General features: G+C 32.8%; 6 protein-coding genes across 11 annotated transcripts in view; 3 read left to right on the forward strand and 3 right to left on the reverse strand.

Moving 5' to 3' along the window:
• LOC105207466 overlaps positions 1-3,598 on the forward strand; it is a 53,196-nt gene extending 49,598 nt beyond the window's left edge. Inside the window, exon 6 of the mRNA XM_039458194.1 lies at positions 3,314-3,598. Within this exon, the coding sequence (XP_039314128.1) occupies positions 3,314-3,331 (18 nt within the window). The 3' untranslated portion in view covers positions 3,332-3,598. The remainder of the gene's footprint in view (positions 1-3,313) is intronic.
• On the reverse strand, positions 496-7,780 carry LOC105207542 (probable glutamate receptor). Of its 3 annotated transcripts, none has more exons than XM_011177074.3 (11): positions 5,338-7,780; positions 5,135-5,232; positions 4,867-4,944; positions 4,211-4,528; positions 3,783-3,889; positions 2,521-2,691; positions 1,951-2,180; positions 1,629-1,843; positions 1,093-1,349; positions 944-1,022; positions 496-872 (listed from the first exon to the last, which is right to left on the reverse strand). In XM_011177074.3, the coding sequence occupies exons 1-11, from the start codon at positions 5,516-5,518 to the stop codon at positions 627-629; spliced, it is 1,980 nt and encodes a 659-aa protein (XP_011175376.2). In that variant the 5' UTR covers positions 5,519-7,780; the 3' UTR covers positions 496-626. The 3 variants fall into 3 exon arrangements, 2 of the variants coding, with proteins under 2 accessions (XP_011175376.2, XP_039314126.1); XR_005576452.1 differs by having other exon boundaries at positions 737-872; positions 1,109-1,349; XM_039458192.1 differs by lacking the exon at positions 496-872 and having other exon boundaries at positions 876-1,022; positions 1,109-1,349.
• A 201-nt stretch (positions 7,781-7,981) lies between these two features.
• Positions 7,982-9,527, forward strand: LOC105207450. Its single transcript, XM_011176901.3, has 2 exons — positions 7,982-8,198; positions 8,804-9,527. Exons 1-2 carry the CDS (start codon positions 8,117-8,119, stop codon positions 9,301-9,303), a joined length of 582 nt encoding a protein of 193 aa, XP_011175203.2. The 5' UTR covers positions 7,982-8,116; the 3' UTR covers positions 9,304-9,527.
• LOC105207460 (nuclear envelope integral membrane protein 1) lies at positions 9,525-13,550 on the reverse strand. Of its 4 annotated transcripts, none has more exons than XM_011176943.3 (8): positions 13,144-13,550; positions 11,990-12,102; positions 11,699-11,915; positions 11,459-11,625; positions 11,187-11,393; positions 10,998-11,122; positions 10,037-10,198; positions 9,525-9,969 (listed from the first exon to the last, which is right to left on the reverse strand). In XM_011176943.3, exons 1-8 carry the CDS (start codon positions 13,184-13,186, stop codon positions 9,849-9,851), a joined length of 1,155 nt encoding a protein of 384 aa, XP_011175245.1. In that variant the 5' UTR covers positions 13,187-13,550; the 3' UTR covers positions 9,525-9,848. The 4 variants fall into 4 exon arrangements, with proteins under 4 accessions (XP_011175245.1, XP_011175235.1, XP_011175214.1 ...); XM_011176933.3 differs by lacking the exon at positions 13,144-13,550 and adding an exon at positions 12,660-12,925 and having other exon boundaries at positions 11,004-11,122; XM_011176912.3 differs by lacking the exon at positions 13,144-13,550 and adding an exon at positions 12,660-12,925.
• A 1,095-nt stretch (positions 13,551-14,645) lies between these two features.
• LOC105207434 (tubulin epsilon chain) lies at positions 14,646-17,058 on the forward strand. The gene is made up of 9 exons (XM_011176877.2): positions 14,646-14,670; positions 14,761-14,993; positions 15,210-15,325; positions 15,404-15,592; positions 15,708-15,959; positions 16,018-16,164; positions 16,245-16,394; positions 16,478-16,652; positions 16,833-17,058. The coding sequence occupies exons 1-9, from the start codon at positions 14,646-14,648 to the stop codon at positions 16,977-16,979; spliced, it is 1,434 nt and encodes a 477-aa protein (XP_011175179.1). The 3' UTR covers positions 16,980-17,058.
• On the reverse strand, positions 17,044-18,782 carry LOC105207444 (charged multivesicular body protein 5). The gene is made up of 4 exons (XM_011176888.3): positions 18,488-18,782; positions 17,981-18,298; positions 17,575-17,802; positions 17,044-17,380 (listed from the first exon to the last, which is right to left on the reverse strand). Exons 1-4 carry the CDS (start codon positions 18,554-18,556, stop codon positions 17,330-17,332), a joined length of 666 nt encoding a protein of 221 aa, XP_011175190.1. The 5' UTR covers positions 18,557-18,782; the 3' UTR covers positions 17,044-17,329.
• Between the last annotated feature and the right edge of the window lie 2,151 nt (positions 18,783-20,933).

A 20,933-nucleotide genomic window follows, 5' to 3' on the forward strand; every position in this document is an offset into this window, starting at 1 on the left:
AAGAAAACACTCATGATATTGTTTGCTTTAATAATACTGCATCGACTGTCCTAATTTACATTTAGTAAGTAACATGAAAGTAAGAAGAACGGATCAGTAAATCGTGTTACACATAACAGTGGAAAATATCTTTTCTTCAAATATGAACAAGTATTTCTCCAGATCAGTGTATAAATCCTTAACCACTTGCAGTATTGCAATCGCCTACGAAGATTATTCGATTCTATTAGCTATATTTAAAAAATTTATATTAAAAATCTAACTATTTCAATCGTCTAATTATGATAATTTCAATATTTAATCCAAACTAAGAATTTTATTAGCAATGGTGTTTAATCACCAGGTGCATCTCGCTTGAATATTATTCAGAGACACGCTGAACAAAACTATATAAGATCGTATACACGACACAAAGAATTCGAAATGCAAAATAATCTATCCGTTATTTACTTTGCATGTGAAAATAAAAAAAATAAAAGATAGACATGGAAAATATTTCTTCAGAAATTCATGAATATATTCTATGTACATAATACATTAGATAAATTAAAGAACAATCAATAATATACAATACGTAGTTAATAATAATGGCTTATAATTAGGGTGTAAAAAAACATCCAAGCTGATCATTTACAAAAAAAAGAATGAGATGGTTTTTTCTGGATTAAAAATTTATCGTAACGACGTAACATCATATTTATATCCGGCTGAGGCGGTTCATTGACTACTTTCTTGATTCGGTGATCAGAAATCGTCTTAAAGATCACTTGTTCCATAACGAAAATAAGTAAGCTGATGAACAACGTAATGATTATTAAACACAGTAGCGGCATTATGTCTCCGATCTCGACCGATTTCCATTCTAATTCTTCCTATAATCAGACATAAGTATATCAATCTGTCTATCGAGTGATAGCCTGCAAAATCTAATAAACGTGCGTACATTTATTTTGTTTAGACTGCTTGACCATTGCGTCTGCATCAAACGTTGCAGAATTCCACTGTCTCTTAATATAAGAATACTGTAAAAAATAAAACAGATGTTTTTATTAGAATTATACCTCGATTCGCATTAATGGAAGTCGCACGAACTTTCTGTTAATGATACCAAGGTACGGATTATTTGATTGCACAGCCATCGCTATGGAGGCCTGCATGATAATATCCAACGACTCCAACTTGCAGTTGATTTTCGGCTGCAGCACTATTGCCATTTTATCTAACGCCATAAAGGCATATTTCTTCTCCCTACAAATGCGTTCTAGGCCATCCAAACAATTACTAGGCAAATCAGTTTCTTTTACTAGTAACTGATCAAACAACATTCTCATTGTTCTATCCGATGTGTTCTGTCATAAATAAAATCATTTCAAATTAACAAATAGTACATAAACCGTTTACAAATAATATTTGTATTGCTAATTTATTTAGAAAAAAATAAAGATATATAAATCAATACGTAATTCATCATAATTTTGTATTAATAAAAGGTTTAATTAAATATAAATAGTAAAATAGTTATATATATATATATATATTACTAGGTCAGTGTTTGCTACAAATATACAATGTCCCTATCTTCTAAACATTGATTTTATGAAAGTTAATGTCAGAATTATTTTTAACACCTGGAACAAATTATAATCAGATGAGTCTTTGATCACGCCAAAACGATAAGTGTTATCCTGCAGTAGGCCGACCATAGTCGTAAAAGGCATTACGAACGTTTTAACAGCAAGATAACTAATTAAGGCAGCGGAATACGCTGCTACTATCACGACTGCCAATACATGAATTACCAACTGCATCATTCTTATAGGATCCAGCGTCGATTGTTTCATACCTAATATCATTTTTTATGAAAAAGATAGCGGTTGTACATTAAAAAAGAATTATACAAAATCAAGCCATGTACTCGAGAAAAGAACGGTGCGCAGAAATTAAAATTACCTTGATTACAAAACGCTCCTAAGGTAATCAACAAAATTTCTGGAAATCTCAAATGATCATTTTGAATATATGGTAACATGAATGCAAACAGTATTTGAACGAACACGATTAATCCGCTTGAAAGTACGATGATAAAAACGATAGCGCTCCAAATGTACCCGGAGAACGGTGCCATGTAAGCATTCCATTTTAAATCGGTCGTCGTAGGTCTTTTAATATATACACGATACCTTAAAATAGAAGGAACGTAAATAATGGGTTTTAATTACATTATCCAGATCCTAAACTCGCAAGTAAATTAATTTTTCATGAACTCTGACGTGTTTAAACTTAGGACCTCTAAATTAAATTTAGGACCTCTAAAACATTTTAAGTAAAATATATATTTTTCTAGAATTGAATTATTTTGTAAATTTTAATGATTTACACATTTTATTGCTTGCCAGATAAATGCAGATTGTTTTTGTTAGATTAAACATCAGAGATATATCTCAATTCTGTCGCTAAAATATCATTCGGTTAAACTGTGATACTTCATTGCTTACAATTTTTGAAGAAGAAATATATTACTTGGTTGTGAAGAGAGGCTGTGTAAGACTGATAACATCTAATCTATCCGAGGTCATCAAAAACTCCACCGCCGCCAAATCAGCATCGTTATTCTTTAACATGCCAACCGCACCTGTACACGATCCGTTTGGTAGACACGTGCCCCACGTTTGGGCCTCCTTATAAGTAAATCTGTAGCACATTTAAGGAAAATTTATTTTTGTAATCGGCAATTTTATCGCACTCTGTATAAGAAAGGAGTAATCAATTAGTTTCAAATGACAATTGTATGTTTTTTCCGAAGAAACTTCACAGCGAAATAGTTGTCAAGATCAAAATTAAACTTTAAAAATTATGTCAAAGTCATTGACCACTCCTTCTGAACAGCAATAGCTGTTGCAGCAATTTCAGGACAAAAGGAAGGAAGAAGGACGTACTATGAAAGAGCAGTGACAAAGTCATGATACGCATTTTTGCTCTACAATGGATCAGTTTGAAAAAAATTAGGATAACAATGTAACCTTCTTTAAGACATTATATCATCATATTATATCATCATTCTTATCATAATTAGTAAAGTACTTAAATTTCAAGAAAAAAAAGATTACAAATTATTTAATTTATTAACTATAAATTAAATATCAATTTAAGTTAACGTTTATATTATTGTTTATTATTGATGTACATAGCAATACAATATAATAATGTTCTATTTTGTTTGTACATAATTAAGGCTAATTCAAAATCAATAGATTACTGAACAACATATAGTGATAAAAAAATAAATTTTAATATTTTTCAATATATGATTTAGGTTTTATCCATCGTATAATCTAAGGGCTTATTCGGAAAGACGTCGAAGAACCGGCACTGGTCGAAAGAGAGATATCTTTGAAGAAAGAGGTGCGGCTAGTGAGGAAGAATATTTCCGAAAAGAAAGAGCGAGACAACTGAAAGAGCTCAAAGAGAAGCAGGAACAAATTAAAGAAGAGAAAAAGAATAAAATAGCAAATGATAAAGCAGCGGAGGGCGAAAAACAAAAAAAAGCTAATCAAACTACAGAAACTCCGGACAAAAAATGACACATGTAAATTTAAAATATATTACAGTATAACTTATTGTGACAATTGATAATTTCTCATGCATCTAATAAATCTTATACTTTATTTGCAAATGAAATAATGTAACCGTTAAATCTAAGCGCTTATCCCCAGAACATAATTTTATATAATTTAATAACTTCCTTACATCCACAAGATAATTTTTTCTGATAGTACACTTACGTGCAATTTAGTGCTTCTTGCAATAGGAGTAGTACTTCCCCAAAAAAACCATCTATTCCTATTATTTCATTCTGTGTATTACGACGAATCAGACTAAGAGGAGGGTCCTACCGATAGAATTGTTATATTGAAGCGAACATTAAACTTAAGGTTCGTGAATATAATAAACATTATATTTAAAAAAAAAGATAATAAATGATTAACAAAACCATTTTTCAAAGACATTACGTTATTTCCAATCTATTATGTCATGTGTGATGTAGAAGAAAAACAGATTATAAAAACGTAATTTAAATGTAATTATTATTTGCTGATTATAATTATTATTCTTTTTTCAATGATTAGCTAATCACTAATTGCATGTCTAAAAAAATTGATATAATTATTATATATAAACTTCCTGCAAAAAATAAAATGAGCGTCCTTACGTGAACCGACGTAATACGTATATTCTGACCGAAAAGATCTTTTCTTCTAATATATGTTTCTTGACCATTTCTTGGACCTTTCAGACCATCCTTTACATCCCATACACCGAACTGTTGGAATCTCAATTCTTTTCCTCTGTTAACATGATAGACTTCAGTGATGATCTCTTTTCCAATTACGTTTGGACTACTTTGAGCCACTATAAATCTACAGCCAAATGGCACGTAAATCTCAAAGAAAAATTCCGTGATACTGGTCTCGTTACCGAAAAATGCCAGCCAGACGGGATAATCCATCGCGATCCACGATGCCAATTCCTACATTTCAGTAAATAAAAGTTCATATTGCTAGTCTGCTTAAAAACTTTTCAGACATTGTTTTTATGAGCTAACGAGAAAGCAATATTTCACAAGAAAAAAATAAAGATTTTGGTTTTTCTAAATTTTAAAACATTTTGAAATTGCACAGAAATAAAAATTCTAGTAAATCCAATTTATTTACTTTGTGTATTTACTATAACTTGAAAATTTTAAAAGAAGAAGCTTTATACATATTAATATTTTTTTAAGTATAATAATAATAATGTTATCACAATAATTAAATAACAAATAAAGTCTCTTTAATGACATTTTTTAAACTGTTCAGAGATATTTACATGCGCAAAATCATCTCTTAAAGCATCGTTCATAAGGACGAACAAAGGTCTCTGGATCTGATAAAAATTTTGTCCAACCTGCAATCAATCAAATCTCTTTTTTTGGGAAGATGCATTTTTTGAGATAATTAGATGCACAAAATAATTCTGCTATTTTTTTTATAGATAATTGTGTTAAAAAACATTTTGTTTTGATATTCAAGAAATAACTAATACGGATTGTATTACAGAAAAACGTTAGAATTTTTCTTTTTTTTTCAACGCTTACTCGTTCATTGAACATACGAAAATCCATGACAGCGGTGGGTATAGAATTTTTGCTCAGATATTTCTGAAGAAAGACCATGTGTTCACTTTCCATAATTCCTATAAAGCGTAAACTTTCAATATATACGAAAAATCGAATTCATCATCGTGTCAAATCAAAGTAGTAACATTTGTAGCAATATTGTATTTCCACATTGTTCTCACCTGTCTCATTAGAATTGTGCAGGAGTAGGATGCATGTGTTATTGAAGTAATCATGTGTATCTTGGATCAAACTCATGTACACCGAAATCGGCCTTATCAGTAGACCGCACACGAAATCGACTGATACCCATGTGAGGACAATTGGACTTAAAATCAGAGAGAGATCGAGTTTGCAAAACATCCTTCTACGTGCGATCGTCGATAGTAGGAATTAGACTGATTTTACAAATCAGTTCAACGAAACCAACTCGAGCACGATGCACAACGATCTCAGATCCGATATATTTTGTGATTGCAGGCACACTACATTTTCTTCATACCGACCGCAGCGAATAAAATAGTTAGTTTGTCAGATAAGAGCATACATAACAGCAGCTATTCGTGTCACACGACAATTACCTGGCCGCTTTATTAAAGCATAATAAAAATGGCTTGCATATTCTGTGGGCAGTCATACAAATTAAATGACCGATTTGTTTATCGAAAATTTTAGATAGATACAGAAATGTACGGCGGTATATAAAGAGATATCAATTGAATAATTTAATAAGCATGTATTGAAATCTGATCTAAATAGCAGCCTGGTGCACTGTAATAATTATAAAGACTGAATGAAAATTGTTGTATTGACTATTGATTGAATTATGAACGCACAGTAGAGTAATTAAGTAATTAAACAAGAAATTTTTAGTATTATTTGTCTTATTAATACACAAAACTTTTAATCAATAACACAATTCAGTGTATTAGATCGAAATCTATAATCAGTGACAAACATCTGAAACATGGGAAAGTTGTCTTTCTATTGATAAAGCGATATTTATAAACACTAGAACATAACAATGCGCGCTTATGAAAAAAAAACTACGATAAAAAGAATCCGATAAAATTACTAGTATGCTATTGAAAACCTGCAGTTCTGCAATAATATATCAGTAATTTGTTCGTATTCTTATAGTTCTACAAGACGCGTACCATTGTAAACTGTTTACTATTAAAAATCTTGAATTTTTAACTCATTTTTAATTATTAATTATAGTAATATATTGTTGACTTACTTTGGAGTTATGTTCAAGATTATTATTCTTTTTATTTATTTAAACATTCGTAAAGTAAAAGTCCCTTATGCAGAAAACTTTAATGTAAAACTTTATATTGAGATTTTTTATGGAAAAATTTCTTTTATTGATAGCTGTAGAAGAAAATATAGAATCGGACAATGACACGCGTGCTCTCCTGACTATCGTACTTGCACTATTGTCAACTCTGATTAAATCAATATCTAAATAATGAAATAAAAATATACGGAAATCGCTTACTATATGTACAATGTTTTATTTTTGGGAATTCAACTGCACGCAAATTAAATAAGAATTCTGTTATGGTAATTTACTGAAAGGAAAATTCCACAGATATTTAAATATATAACTAGTTACGTTACAATATATAGTACGTAACAAGACTTCGTGACACATAATATTTGTTATAGATAACAGTGTAAAAATTTGTCATGTAAAAAATGCGTCTAATATTAAAAAATAAAATAGAAAAATTTATAGCTTTTTATAAACCTGATTATGTTATTCAATAATTTGTTTGTCAATGACATAATAATTCAATAAAGTACGTTATTTTACCCACATATTTATGTCAACTCAAAAAACAATTAACATTAAATTTCGTATTGTATGTTACGTAAGACAGTTACATTAACAAAGCTTTTTACGTTGTTTTTTTCACGTCAGACTAATTTGCCTTAATTAAAATTAATGCGTTTTAATTAATTACTTATCAGTAATCTATGAATAAAGTAGAACAATTAATTGCTCATCAAATTCCGGCTTAAGAATATAATAAACGGTATATAGGTGTTATTTCAATTTTTTTATTAAGAAATACAACTCGGCAACAGTCAGCGAAAGTAAACCGAATTATATTAACTGTCCTCCTCTGAAAAATTGCAAAGCCCGTTGATAATTTATTTCGATAAGGTTCATTTGCGCACGTGTTGAAACAATATTTTATTAGTAATTTTAAGTTATGTATCTAGTTTTGGAACATCTTCGCTAAACAAGCTGTCACTATAATATGCTTCATGAAGAAAACCCCGGAAATACATATAAGTATTACATCAGTCCAAAACGTAGCGATAACAGAAAGTCGTAGGTAAAATGTAAATATCATCGTGGATATCAAGAATGTTTTCCATATGAAATTAGCATCGATAACAAGACTTATAAGCGTAAATACAGTGTGCGTCAGTACTGTCCGCGAAAAGTCGTGTCATTAGTTCTACAAATATTGTCAAGTAAGCAAGTTTGAGACACATAAGCGTGTGTAATTGGACATTTATTATTAAGAAAAAATAAGGAAAAATTTTGGATATATCGAATAACACGCAAAACAAAATAAATTCTCAAGAGAGAGAGAGAGAGAGAGAGAGAGAGAGAAAGAGAGATAGCGCAAGTAATTGGGAACAATTAGCAAGTAGAGCGTTCATTTGAAATATCGCAGCGTTCGCTCCAAACACCATTTGCAACCTTTATCGCTCAACGAATATAAATAAAGACGACTAAAATGTCAGACTGTCAAAAGATAGCATTTTATTAATTAATTCTGCAAAGATTGATGTTAAAGAGTTACAATAAAAAGGAGCGCAACACACCTCGGCAAAGTGGCTGTCCACGGAAATTTTCGATCAGGCAACAGCCGAAAGAAAAAGCGCGAGTCGGAATTGACAGATTTTGATACTTTTGAACAAAGTTCAAACATCAACAAAATGAGGCTACCGCTTTTCATTCTTTGTTTGGCTGTGGCGTATGGAACCTGCTTGTCACATGGTGACGTGACTGAAATACAAAGTAAGTCTTGTAATAATGCATTAATATTATTATATTGTATTAGCGTTACCAAGAGCGTTACTATTAAAAAATGTTTAGATTTTGTATAAAATTACACTTTAATACAAAATTATATTAAATAACGTGTTATATAAGGTAAATAGAATTTTTTACGAATTGTATATCGACCAGATAATATGTCTAAATTATACAATATTTTGTTAAATCATTTCTCAACATGTACGCTTTTTTAAACATAATAAATTAATAAAATTTTTATTTATTCAGGCCAAAAATATAATAATTATTTGGAGCAATATTCAAATAATATAAATAATATACCTTTTGTAAATAAAAAAAAATAAAATATATATAATATTTAATACAATATATAAAAGTCCAGCTAGTTATTGTAATAACAAAGCGTCACAAGGATTAACAAATCATAAATCAAGAGAGAACAAAACTTGATAAAAAAGATGAAAGTATAATATATATAATTATAGTTATTAGTATTAAATATAAAATCTCTTCTTTGTTCACTGTTGGTTCCTTAAAAAATATATTACATTTTAATAGAATTTAATGTTTATATTATAGCAATTATCGTTTTATAATTTTTCTAGATGGAGACTATAAAGTGAATTTGTCCGATGTGCCTTTTGAAAGATTTCATTCGAGGCACAAAAGAAGTTTATTATCACCAGTTACAGCGCCGCTAGACATGATATTACGTTTATGTGGAGTAAATGAGGGTGCTATAACTACAAGTGTAAACCTCCTGAAATTCGTAACCAACGCATTGATGGGACAAGATGTGTGCCCTAAAACAGAAGGAGTATCTCTTCTCGGATTGATCCCACAGATGATGTGTCATCCGGTCCAAACGACCGAAGCCTTAACATGCCACTTCTTGCAAACAGTTGGGAATGGAGGCCGTGCATTAACGTCGAAAGCATTTGACCTATCTGTACAAATATTTAGAAATATATTCCTACCAGGATTACATACAACGCTGAATGCACTAAAAGGCACACACTTGTTACCCCCACAAATCAATGCTGCAATCGACATATTCAATTTAATTTATAAATTTTTACAAATAATGGGATATGTCCCGAATTAAAATTTGATTTCCCGTTTTTTAAACGTAAAAAAAGCTGAAAAATTACTATACACAAAGAGTTCAAATAATTTAAAAAAATTTTACTACTGTATATCTATTTATGCAATTCATATTTTGTTATATGTTCAATTATGAATAATATTACAACAAATTATGTATCCTTTTCATAAATCCTAAACGCTAAGAAAAATAATAAGTAACAAGAATAATCAATAAAATAATTGGATTGAAATAATTTTATTTCTATGCATTCTCTTGTATATTCAGAACATTACTAACGTACATGTACATATGCGTTATCTTCATAAATAATTTCATTAATATACATATATAAATATATAAGTTTCTGAGAAATCCGTCATGTAAAAATATGTTTGAGCAAAGATATAGGCAAACAATTAATATTACTTAAGTACCTACTTCACAGTCTCTATGTGAAAAAAGTTTAACTCGAACAAAAAAATTCTATTTATATATTAAGACTTAGTTGTTCAAAGGTAAATATAAATTGCTATAATATGAAATTCTTATTTAAGCATTTGTACTTAAAAAGAATCATCATCATCTGTATATTCATCTTTATCTAGAATTTTCGAAACTTCTTCTTCATGTTCCTCGATTTCGTCTTCCAGCAAATGTGAATCTCCTTCCATAAATCTCGCAAATCTAAAATAATCATATTGCTAATTTCGACGCTTTGTTATTGCGTATTATATATTAAACAAGCCGTAACCTTATTGGATTTTTCAGTCTTAAAACTGTCTTCCAAGGATTGCATTCCGGACTGGAGCAATAATTCTGTAAATCTTTTAAAGCTTTTCTAGTTTGCCGTATTCCTTCTTGATGATATTGCTCTTCACTTAATAATTTTCGCTTTTCCGGAAACACGTTTCGCCTCATTTAAAAAAAAAGAAAAAAAAGTGATATATTACTTTTCAATTTTTCGTGTGTAAAGATAAATTTAAAAGAAATATTAAAAAATCTTTATATACAGATAAGTACGCTTAAACTTAAAATATAATTTGTTATTGCATATTTGAAAAATTTCCAAAAAGTTAAAAAAATGTCCAATAATAGATAAAAATTATTATATATCTGACGGTTAACAATACGCTTATAATATTTTTTACATACATACTTATAAAATTTATAATAATAGTTTTAAATAAAATTTGACTGTATAAAGATGAAACGCAACCTAAAAGAATACAATGCTTTATTGCAAAAATTGAAAATACAACTGCACAACAGATATATACATTATACATTATAAAAATTAGTGAAAATTAAAGATAACAAACTTAATAAAAATATATATAAAAATATATATCTAGCCAAAGCTAATAAATATAAAACCAAGTAAATATAGCATACATAAATGTGTATTGTGCTAAGATAGGATTGTGCATTATGTGGATATTAAATATATTTAAGTGTTAGCAACACACACCTAATTATTATATTTTAATAGTTTTAAAAATAATATTAAATATCTACAAAATCATTAGAATATGCATATTGAAAAAGAATATGAACAGAAAAAGAAGAATATATGCGCAATGGATTCCAGCTTTATTCAAACAGATAATCTAAAAAAATAAGCAATTTTCACACAATTACAGTTCTGTGCAGCACATGTGTGTTATAGCTGGTTATAAAACAGAGAATAATAATACTATCCTATCGATGCTTACCAATACCTCTTTGATCGCTCAAAAGCTGCTTTCGGAAAATTATAAAAAAGTATAAGTACAATGCAACATGAAAAGGATGCTTCGTAGAAGTGACTGCTGTGATAAACCAATGCCAATCCTACAAGCTATATGGAAAAAAAACTATTTATAATAACAAATTATGAAAGAAAATTATAAAGTGCTGCCTACCTGCAAAAACCATTGTATTATTTGTTTCGTTCTCGTATTGGTAACTGGACCGAAACGGTAGCAAATTACGAAACTAATCAAAGACGTAACAAGAATGTACCACATCAGCCATTCTCTATATTGCATTACAATTACTTGTGTATTATCCCATAATAATTTAGCAATATAAAGACTCATCGATGTAGCAAATACTAAGTACATTTTTCCCTTAAAAAAATATATTTTATCAAAAATTATATTAAAGACGAAAATTATTATATTAAAATAGTTACCCATGGTATCAATTTCCCAGCCATATATATTAAAATTATGAGAGATAAAGTGACTCCAAATATTATGCCACAAGTATAATAAAATAATGAATTCCGACTTAATATCTTGGCACACCAAAAAATTATAATACCCATTATCATCATTGTCAATTTCCAAACATTAATACCTGATGACAGAAGACAATATATCATTAATTATACATAAAATGAAATAATCTCAGAGCAAATTGAGATGCTTACGTGTTTCTGTCAGACTCATTATATAGCCAGATTCACTGGGAGAACCTATGTAAACACCTATACATGTATCTTCAAAGGGATTAATTTTAAATTGCCTATGTTTTCCCGTATCAAAGTAACTCCACAATTTTTCATTCGCATCATACTTTTGGAGAATTTCTTGAGGTGTTTTGCCATCGTACAAAACATAGGAGTCTGAATTGATTTGGAGATCCATCTGTAGTATTAAAAGTTTATATCATAAACTAATAAAAATGTTTCACATGTGCACATGTTAGCTTGAAAACTTACAGTCATAGTTCTCCACATATGTGTCAAGTATTTTGAGGAAGCATTGTGACAATAAGTCTTGAGACCAGGATTATTATTTTGTACAATGTCAGCTGCATTCATAAAGTGTATTTCTAAAACAATAAGAGTGTGTACAGGGAGACACTATTAGCGCTTTTTGCATCATTTTATCCTTGTTTTACATTTAATCAATGATAAAAATAGAAAACACAAATAGTACTAATAGCGATCTTTCCAAACGCATCCTAAACAAAATACACATGTACTATAAAATATAAAAAAATAAATATTTATGCAATTATAAATTAATTTACTTTCAGAAAGAGATTGTAATTCTTCCTGCCTGTCAATTGTAAGTTAGGAAAGATTAGTTTGACAATTTGGCAATAAAACATTTGAGTAATATATAAGAATATGTAACATTAGAGACATATATTCCATAATAATTGATGCAAACGGATGACAAAATTTAATTGTTAGCTATTTAATATATTTTAACAATACAATAAAATGTTATGAAAACCATATATTATGTTTGAAACATTTTGACGATTACATATCGCTTAACACACGTTATTACATAGTTAATTATCTCAAAAAAGTCATTGTTAATAGAATTATCTCAGAAGTCGGCTTTTTTAGACCGATGAAGAGGTTAGCTAGACCTTACTTGGTTCGTCGAGAATGCGACGCGCGTAAGCACATCGAGACAAACAAAAACACAGGAGAATCCATTTCGCCAGCTCGATTATACTATTCATTCTCTCGATTCAACAGAGATCCTCCTTACATTCACTATCACGTTTGCCGCATGCCGTTGCGGTACCGGTCGCCGGTCAGGCTAGGTGAGACATGAAAGATTTGAACGTTGAACTAAACGGAGTAAACGGAGTAAATCGACCATAACAAGATCTCGAGTCGCGAGTCGAGATTTTACGTCGCTCAACTGTTGGCACACCTGACGAAGGAAGCGTCGAGCGCGCGTATATACACGAACTTTCAATCGTTCCTAACCGCTTTCGCCTTTCGCGTGACTGATTGATTCGTCTCATCGCACTGTACCAACGATAATTAATGCAAACGCAATGGAGACGAGGCGCGAAATAATGAAACGTGGGGACGAATAAACAATAGATACAAATAAATTGACTCACCGTTCGCCGCTAGTCGCTCCGTGTCCAGCCGGTCCAGCTCCATCTCGGCCGCAACTGTCGAACACAGAGTTCCAAGATCCTCCTTACGACGATTCGTCTTGATTCACACTCGGTACAAACGCGCGGTCCTTCGTTTTCGGCACTCTCGGTACTCACACGCGTCGAAAACTTGGGATACGAGGAGCAATGGAGAAGATACGAAACACGATCGAACGCGATACGACTTCGCACCATGCATCGTATCTGACGACGGATGATGGCACGAACGCCCGATACTTCACTTCATTTTCGATACTCTAGGACACTCTTGAAACACTCGCTCGCATCAAAAACTCGTACGGGACGATGAGAATGCGAGTTGAAATGCGTCGCAACACGCCACGACCTTCCATCATCCCGCCTAATCGACCACTGCTGCCACTGCGTAGAGTGCGTAGTGGCGCAGCGGCGCGCAGGCGCAGCTCGCGCCAGTCACGTGGTCACTGCGTCACGCTGCTACGCAATGGCAGCAGTGGTCGGTTAGGCGGGATGATGGAAGGTCGTGGCGTGTTGCGACGCATTTCAACTCGCATCCTCGTCGTCCCGTACGAGTTTTTGATGCGAGTGAGTGTTTCAAGAGTGTCCTAGAGTGTCGAAAATGAAGTGAAGTATCGGGCGTTCGTGCCATCATCCGTCGTCGGATACGATGTATGGTGCGAAGTCGTGTCGCGTTTAATCGTGTTTTGTATCTTTCTCTGTCTTCTCGGTTGCCTTGTATTCCGAGTTTTCGTCGCGTGTGAGTACCGAGAATACCGAAAACGAAGGGCCGCGCGTTTATGCCAAGTGTGAATCGAGACGAATCGTCATGAGGAGGATCTTTTGTATCTCGAATGTTCGAGAGCTGCGGCCGGGACCGGAGCTGAATCGAACCGAACGGAGTGACTAGCGACGAACGGTGAGTCAATTCATTTGTATCTACTATTTATTCGACCCTACGATTCAGTATTTATGCCTCGTCCCGATTGCGTTTGCATAAATTGCGACAAGACGAATTGGTGAATCGGGCACAAACGGTTAGAACAAGATTTGAAATTGACTTCGTATATGTATGTACGCGCGCTCGATGCTCTCTTTGCCAGGTGTGCCAACAGTCGGGCGATGTGCCGAGGTCTAACCTAACCCTAACCTAACCTAACCTGTGCATTGACATCGTAGTGTATGTTCACGTTACAGACTTCTCTCTGCTATAAGCAGAAAATTTATGTATACATGTAAAACATCTGCTCCTTTCATGATTCTTCTTCCTTCCTTATATTTTCCTTTTCCTCTTTGCCCAAATCTTAAATATATATATGTTTACGTTATTCCATAATAGAAAGCGTGATCATAAGAGTGCCAATAAAGTAAACAAAAAATCAGAGTCGTTGAGTTTTAAACATAACAAAAATTGACGGAAAATAATCTTCATCGCAGAATTTTTTACTACTTAATGACGATATTGATTCTAAATTCTGGATATAATAATGAGTCAATTTGTTACAGTACAAGGTAAACGACATGATCTATACAATGTCAATAGATGTAGCATAAAGTTGAAAAATAAATTGTTTTCTATTCTTTTTTTTTTCAATATCTTAGTTGGCCAATGTGGGAATCAGATAGGCTCAGCTTTCTGGCCTTTAGCCTTGCACGAATATGGCATCCAGACCACCACCGGTGGTGTAAATCTGCTGAAAGTACAACGAAATCATGTCAAGCATATCAGTGATCTTTCTGATGCGTTTTCCAGTTTTTTTCACGTCCCGAATGATAAATATAAATTGCATTTTCAAGATGTGGCTGATTTAAATTCTGCTAAAGTTAAAGCTAGGGTGTGTATATGTCTTTATTTAATTTCCCAAGCAGAACAAGTTACAATAACACCAAAGTAATATTAGAATGAATAATAATTGAGCAAAAAGACTTTTAATGATAATTTTGAAGCCATTTTTTTGTCATGATTAATTTCCCTTTTTGCTTGGGTTCTTAAAACTTTAACATAATGATAAACGCCTTTAAATATTTAACATAATAATTTTCTGAAGCAGGCTGTCTTAGTAGATATGGAAGACAGTGTTGTATCTAGGTTTAAGCAAGGCTCGTTGCGTCATTTATTTGACCAGACATGTATTGTAACAAATTACCCAGGATCTGGAAACAATTGGTAGTTTTTGAAAAAACAACATTTATGTATTTCAAATAACACTACAAAAATTCGTGGTTGTAACAATTTGATTTCTAGGGCGATAGGATATCACGTTCATGGTAATGAATATCATGATCGTTTAGAAGAAAGTGTAAGACATGTAGTTGAAAAATGTGATCGACTTCATGGGTTTTTGTTGATGCATTCCTTGGGAGGTGGCACTGGATCTGGATTAGGAACAGCAACCTTAAAACTGTTAAAAGATAATTATCCTCAAGTAGAAAGGTACCTTTTAATTAATATACATAAACGTCGATTAAATTAATTAAATTGTAAAACTTGATTATACATAACTTGAAGAGATGCAATGATGGAAGATTACATATTGTCAATATTTTAGAATTGTATCATGTGTGTATCCAGCAAATACACAAGATACCATAACTGCCCCTTATAACACTCTACTTGCAACTCAAGAACTTGTAGAGCATGCCACGTGTGTGCTTCCAGTAGAAAACAAAGCTCTTTTAGACATATGCAATGCTCAAATAAATAAACGAGATAATGTGGGACAAATAAATTACAATGCCTCGTGTAAACCGTTTCAAGATATGAATAGTATCGTTGTCAATATGTTGTTACACTTGACCAGGTAATTAAATTTTGGATGATACAAAATTTAGCACTGTAAAGACAGCAATTTGTTTTAGTGGATCCAGATTTCCAGGCAGTTTAAATATGGATATGAACGAAGTAGCTACAAATCTAGTACCTTATCCAAAATTACATTATATATTTAGCAGTATCAGCCCTATGACTTTATCTGCCTCAAATATGTGCACCATGCAAGAAACAAAGTATATTAATTTCCTTTTTTTTTTGTAAAAATTTACTTTAAAACTGAAATTTGAAAACAACAAAATATTTAATGTTTAAGATTGCAGGACGAAGTATTCACAAACGCATGGTCGCGAAATAATCAATTAATTAGATTAGATCCACTTCAATCTACCTCTGTTATTCTTGCTGCAGCACATATTGCAAGAGGAAATACTACCTTAACTGACATAAAGCGAAATATTGAAAGGTATTTAACATATTTTGCTTTTTTTTTAACACGTAGCAATGAATAATTATTTCATATTAATTATAATTGTATCATTTTCATAGGTTTCAAAGTAAATCAAAGTTTACTTCGTGGAGTAGAGATTGTATGAAAATAGGATTATGTTCCGTTCCTCCAGCAGGACATTCATCATCATTACTGTGTCTTCTTAATTCATCTGCCATGTCTTCATTATTTAAAAATATAATCCAAGAGTTTTCTAAACTATATAAGAAAAAGGTAAAATATAATATAATAAAACTTTATATTGTTTTAAAGAACGAGTACATCTTTTTATTCCTTGAAATTATAGTTCTTGAAATCAGTGGCAAAATAAACATGCCAAAAATGATTTTTTAAATATAAATTTAAAGATTATATAATTATAAAATATGCATTTTATTATAAATTGCATTTTAGGCACATGTTCATCACTATACACAGGTACATGGATTTGAAGAAACACATTTTATTGAGAGCAAAGAAAATATTCTCAATTTATGTGAATGTTATGCAGAAATACAAAATATGGAAGAGACAAGTATCTCTAGATTGCAGGTAATTTAATCAACTTTTAAAAAGAATTTGAAGATAGAATTATTTAAAATGTATCATTTTTACGTAACAAAAATTTCTCTGTATTTATAATCAATGTTTATTAATATATATGTACAAGATAATATTAATTTAATAAAAATAGTGACTTTGAAGATAGTAACAAAAATCTATTAATACAGGACTAAACTAAATATATTTTTTTTGCGCAAATTAAAACATGTTAGAGCATAATTTGTGTCGCATGAGTGTCGATTAGAAAAGCTGACTTGTTCTTAAAGGATTGTACGTCTTTGGGCATGCATGCGAATGTTCTTAAGCTTACGTTTGCTTTATCTATAAATTTTGATGTATTCTTAAATTTAACTAGCAGGTATTTGTGGCAAGCCAAACTCATCCACTGGTACACCATCCTGTAAGCATATTAAAAAATATATTTTTTTATCTTATTGATTAAAAATCTGTGATTTCTAGGTAACATAAATTATGTATATAGTCTCAGCCCTATTTTCAAGCAACTGTGACATTTTAAAGAATTTGCAAGTTATTTAGATTCCTCTCTCATCACTATCAACTGAAAGAGGAATATTCTTATTAAAGTAGTGACCTTATTCTTGATAGAACTTGCTCCTGGCTCCTTGTCTGGAGCACTAGGTGCTTTAATAGCATCATCTAAGAAGCTGGTATCCTCATCCAAAGCAAGGTCATCGCCAAGAGCTTCCAATTCAGCTGCCAGTTCATCGTCATCAATTTCTGGCATTCCATAGCTACGACCCATTGCTTCTTGTACCTCATCAGCTTGTTCTAACATATCTGCCAAATCATCTTGCATATCCTAAACACAGCAACAGTGACACATGTAGCATCGAAAAGTTTAATCAAAGTTCTTTTTCCATGCCTCAGAACTAAACTTACAATGTAATTTTACATTACAGGGGAGAGGGAAATAGAAAAGATGAACCATGCAAGTAGTTCAGTTCTAGAAAAAAGAATGAACCTTATTTCAAACTTACCTCAATTTGATCAATATTGATATTTTTAAATTCCTTTTGCATTTGCTTGACACCATCCTTCATAGCGACTACAGTCGCCTGAGTGTCTTTTAACGTCTGAGTAGCATAGTTAGCTTGCTCCATGTTAAACGCTTGCTGTCGCAGGTTGTCCACTTGGGTCTCATACATCTTTCGCTGCTTCAACACACGCAGAGCCTTGGCCTTCACCGCGTTCTTAGCTGGACCGTCTCTCATCTTGATCATTTGATCTTTATATTTTTTCAGCTCCGCATCCAGCCTAGCTATCTTCTTTTCTGCCGAGTCTGCCCTACTGTCAACCTTAATAAAGAATGTACATTTACTAAACCGAGAGCCCTTAAAAAAAATTTATAAAACGCCTGGCTATTTACAACGCGTTGTGCACTAATGTATAAACACAGTGCAAACACATTTAGAGTTGATACCTGATGCGTAAAAAAATAGAGAGTAATTGTTATCTCCCAATGACAATAGATTTGTCTCTCTTACCCCCGCGATGCAGTCCGTGATGCTTGGTGGCGGTTCCTTGGGCTTGGCGCGTCCGAAGAGCCTGTTCATTTTGCAAATTAACGCCGACTAAGTGTGCAAGTCGAGAAAATTCTCACGCGATATATCTCGTTTTGTTCTTGACGAAACGTCAGATCTGACGGATGCCGCAGTGATGCAGACGGACGTGACTGTAGCCTGGCGAACCGACGTCACTGCAGACACTTGCGATATGACGTATCTCATGTACCGGCGGTGAGCCCGCCCTCTACAGGCTTTACAGAACGGTAGCCATCTTCGAAGCCATCTCGTCGTTTCAAACCCTGCACCGTCTTCAGGAGACGATTTCACCTCGAAAACTCCCAAAAAAGTTTGAATATCCAACAGATCGTGACGCATCGTCTCGTCGCAACGTCGCGACTGTTTCTAAACGATTGAGAAAGTAACGTTTACTCCAATACGACGCTTCTTCGAAGTACGGAATTAAGAGTTGACGAGGGAACACGAAACCGTGTCTCGCTCGCGCAAGGTAATGGCGGTTATCGTAACAACAGAATCAAGTCCGCACGCTTTAGAATTTTTTGATATCTTGTGTTTTATTTCATTAATGTTATTTCCGTCGTGTTGTTACGAAATTAGATAAATTGCGCGTTGCGCGTTTCTAAGAATCGAAATCAGAATTGAACGCGACACATGTAACAAAAAAAGGGGGAAAGAAAGTAACGAGCGCGCCAATATGCAAGAGATTAATCCCAATCTTATCGTCGTCCCGTTATCGGTGGCGTTAAAAAAGAATCCATCAAAACGATTAGATTACTCTCACGCTTCGCTCAGCGAGAACAGCGCCTCGCCGCGCCGCTCGCGTCGGTCGCGGATGAAAGCGTTGTCTCTCGTTGACGCAAGCCGAAGCGCGGGAACGAGCGATATGTAGACTGCGCGTTTCTGCGCCGTCCACGCTCTGTAATTCGCATCCCGCGGCTAATCACGAGAGATTTACAGGCAGCCTCCGACGGAGGCAGCGCGTCGCTTCCTCCCCGCAAAACGCGTAACCCCTACCATCCGTCGTCGCGGCGGAGGCACGCGAAGATTCCGCGTGTAATTAAGGACGCGGCGCGTAAGCGTCCGCCTGCGCGCGCGTTCTCTCTTTCTCGCGCGTGCGCGCGCGATCTCGTTATCCACCGCTATAAATCGCCCCCGTCGCGTCGTGATATTTTTATTTACGCTCCCGCCTCTAATCCCCCGTACACCGTACGGAGGCTGCACCTCGCCTCATCTCTCCTCTTTTTTTTTCCTTTCTCCTTCCCTCTTGATTTCTCTTCCGTCTATACGTAAACCGAAACCGGCTCCCTCGGCTCTTATCGAGCGCTGCTTGCCGCTTATCAAGCCGCTGCCGCTGCTGTCTCGCGACGCCTGGCGTCGATCGTTGTTGGGAAAGGTTCGAGTCTACCGAATGCGGCCACGCGCTTTGCAATTTCTTCCGTACGACAATAATACCCTTTTTTTTTTACAATCTTGACTAGAAAGTTCTTACCCTAACTTGTAAGGATAGAATTCAAGAAGGATCTAATTAAAACTTGGAAGACAAAGTGATGAAATTTCTTTGAAAAATTATACACACAAAAAATTGTTTTGCTAAAGTATCTAGAGACAGAAAGTAATTTTATATTGGAAGATGTTTAAGTACATCATATTTAATGATTTATAATTTCATTCTCTTTATTGATTTATATTACATCATAAAAATAGATAATTATATAATAGATTTATTTTAAAATCTAGATTAATAAAAATAATGATAGATATGTATATTTAATTTTTGAGGTTTTTTTAAATAATTTATTAAAATACTAATACGTATATTGTATATATATTTGATTATCAAAAACACATATTAAGGCACCTGTTTATGGATCTATAATCTATAATCTAAAAAATTTGACATCCTAACAACTAATTTGAACATCTTATTTTGATGGTCTAACAAAAATTATTTTCAGGTGAATCTAGCAAAATTTTCAGATACGTACACTTTAGTAAAAAAAATTCTTTCTGTATAGAAATTTTATTAAGAAAAATGTTCATTCTATTAATGTTCTTTTTTTCTACTAGAATCTACAAAAAATATCGAAACCCGACTTTTTTCTTCAACTGGAGCTTTACGAAAGATTATTACTCTTATATATCGTCTTTTATCTTTACAGTTAAATATTTTAATTTTAAGAAAGATTTTAAATTAAAATTTTTTTTATCTGCTCTCAGTATTTAAAAAATTATTCAGTTAACTAGCATCTTATCACATAAAAAAAAAACAATTTGTTCCAAAACGTTATCTGCCCTATTCCTCTTCACTTCTTGTCTAATCATGTTACTTAAAATCACCATTTTTCTTTGTAAAAGAGAAATTTATAAAAATTGTATTAATTTTTTTATATTGAATCTTATTGCTAAA

Source organism: Solenopsis invicta, chromosome 16, assembly GCF_016802725.1.
Source record: "Solenopsis invicta isolate M01_SB chromosome 16, UNIL_Sinv_3.0, whole genome shotgun sequence".
NCBI lineage: Eukaryota > Metazoa > Arthropoda > Insecta > Hymenoptera > Formicidae > Solenopsis > Solenopsis invicta.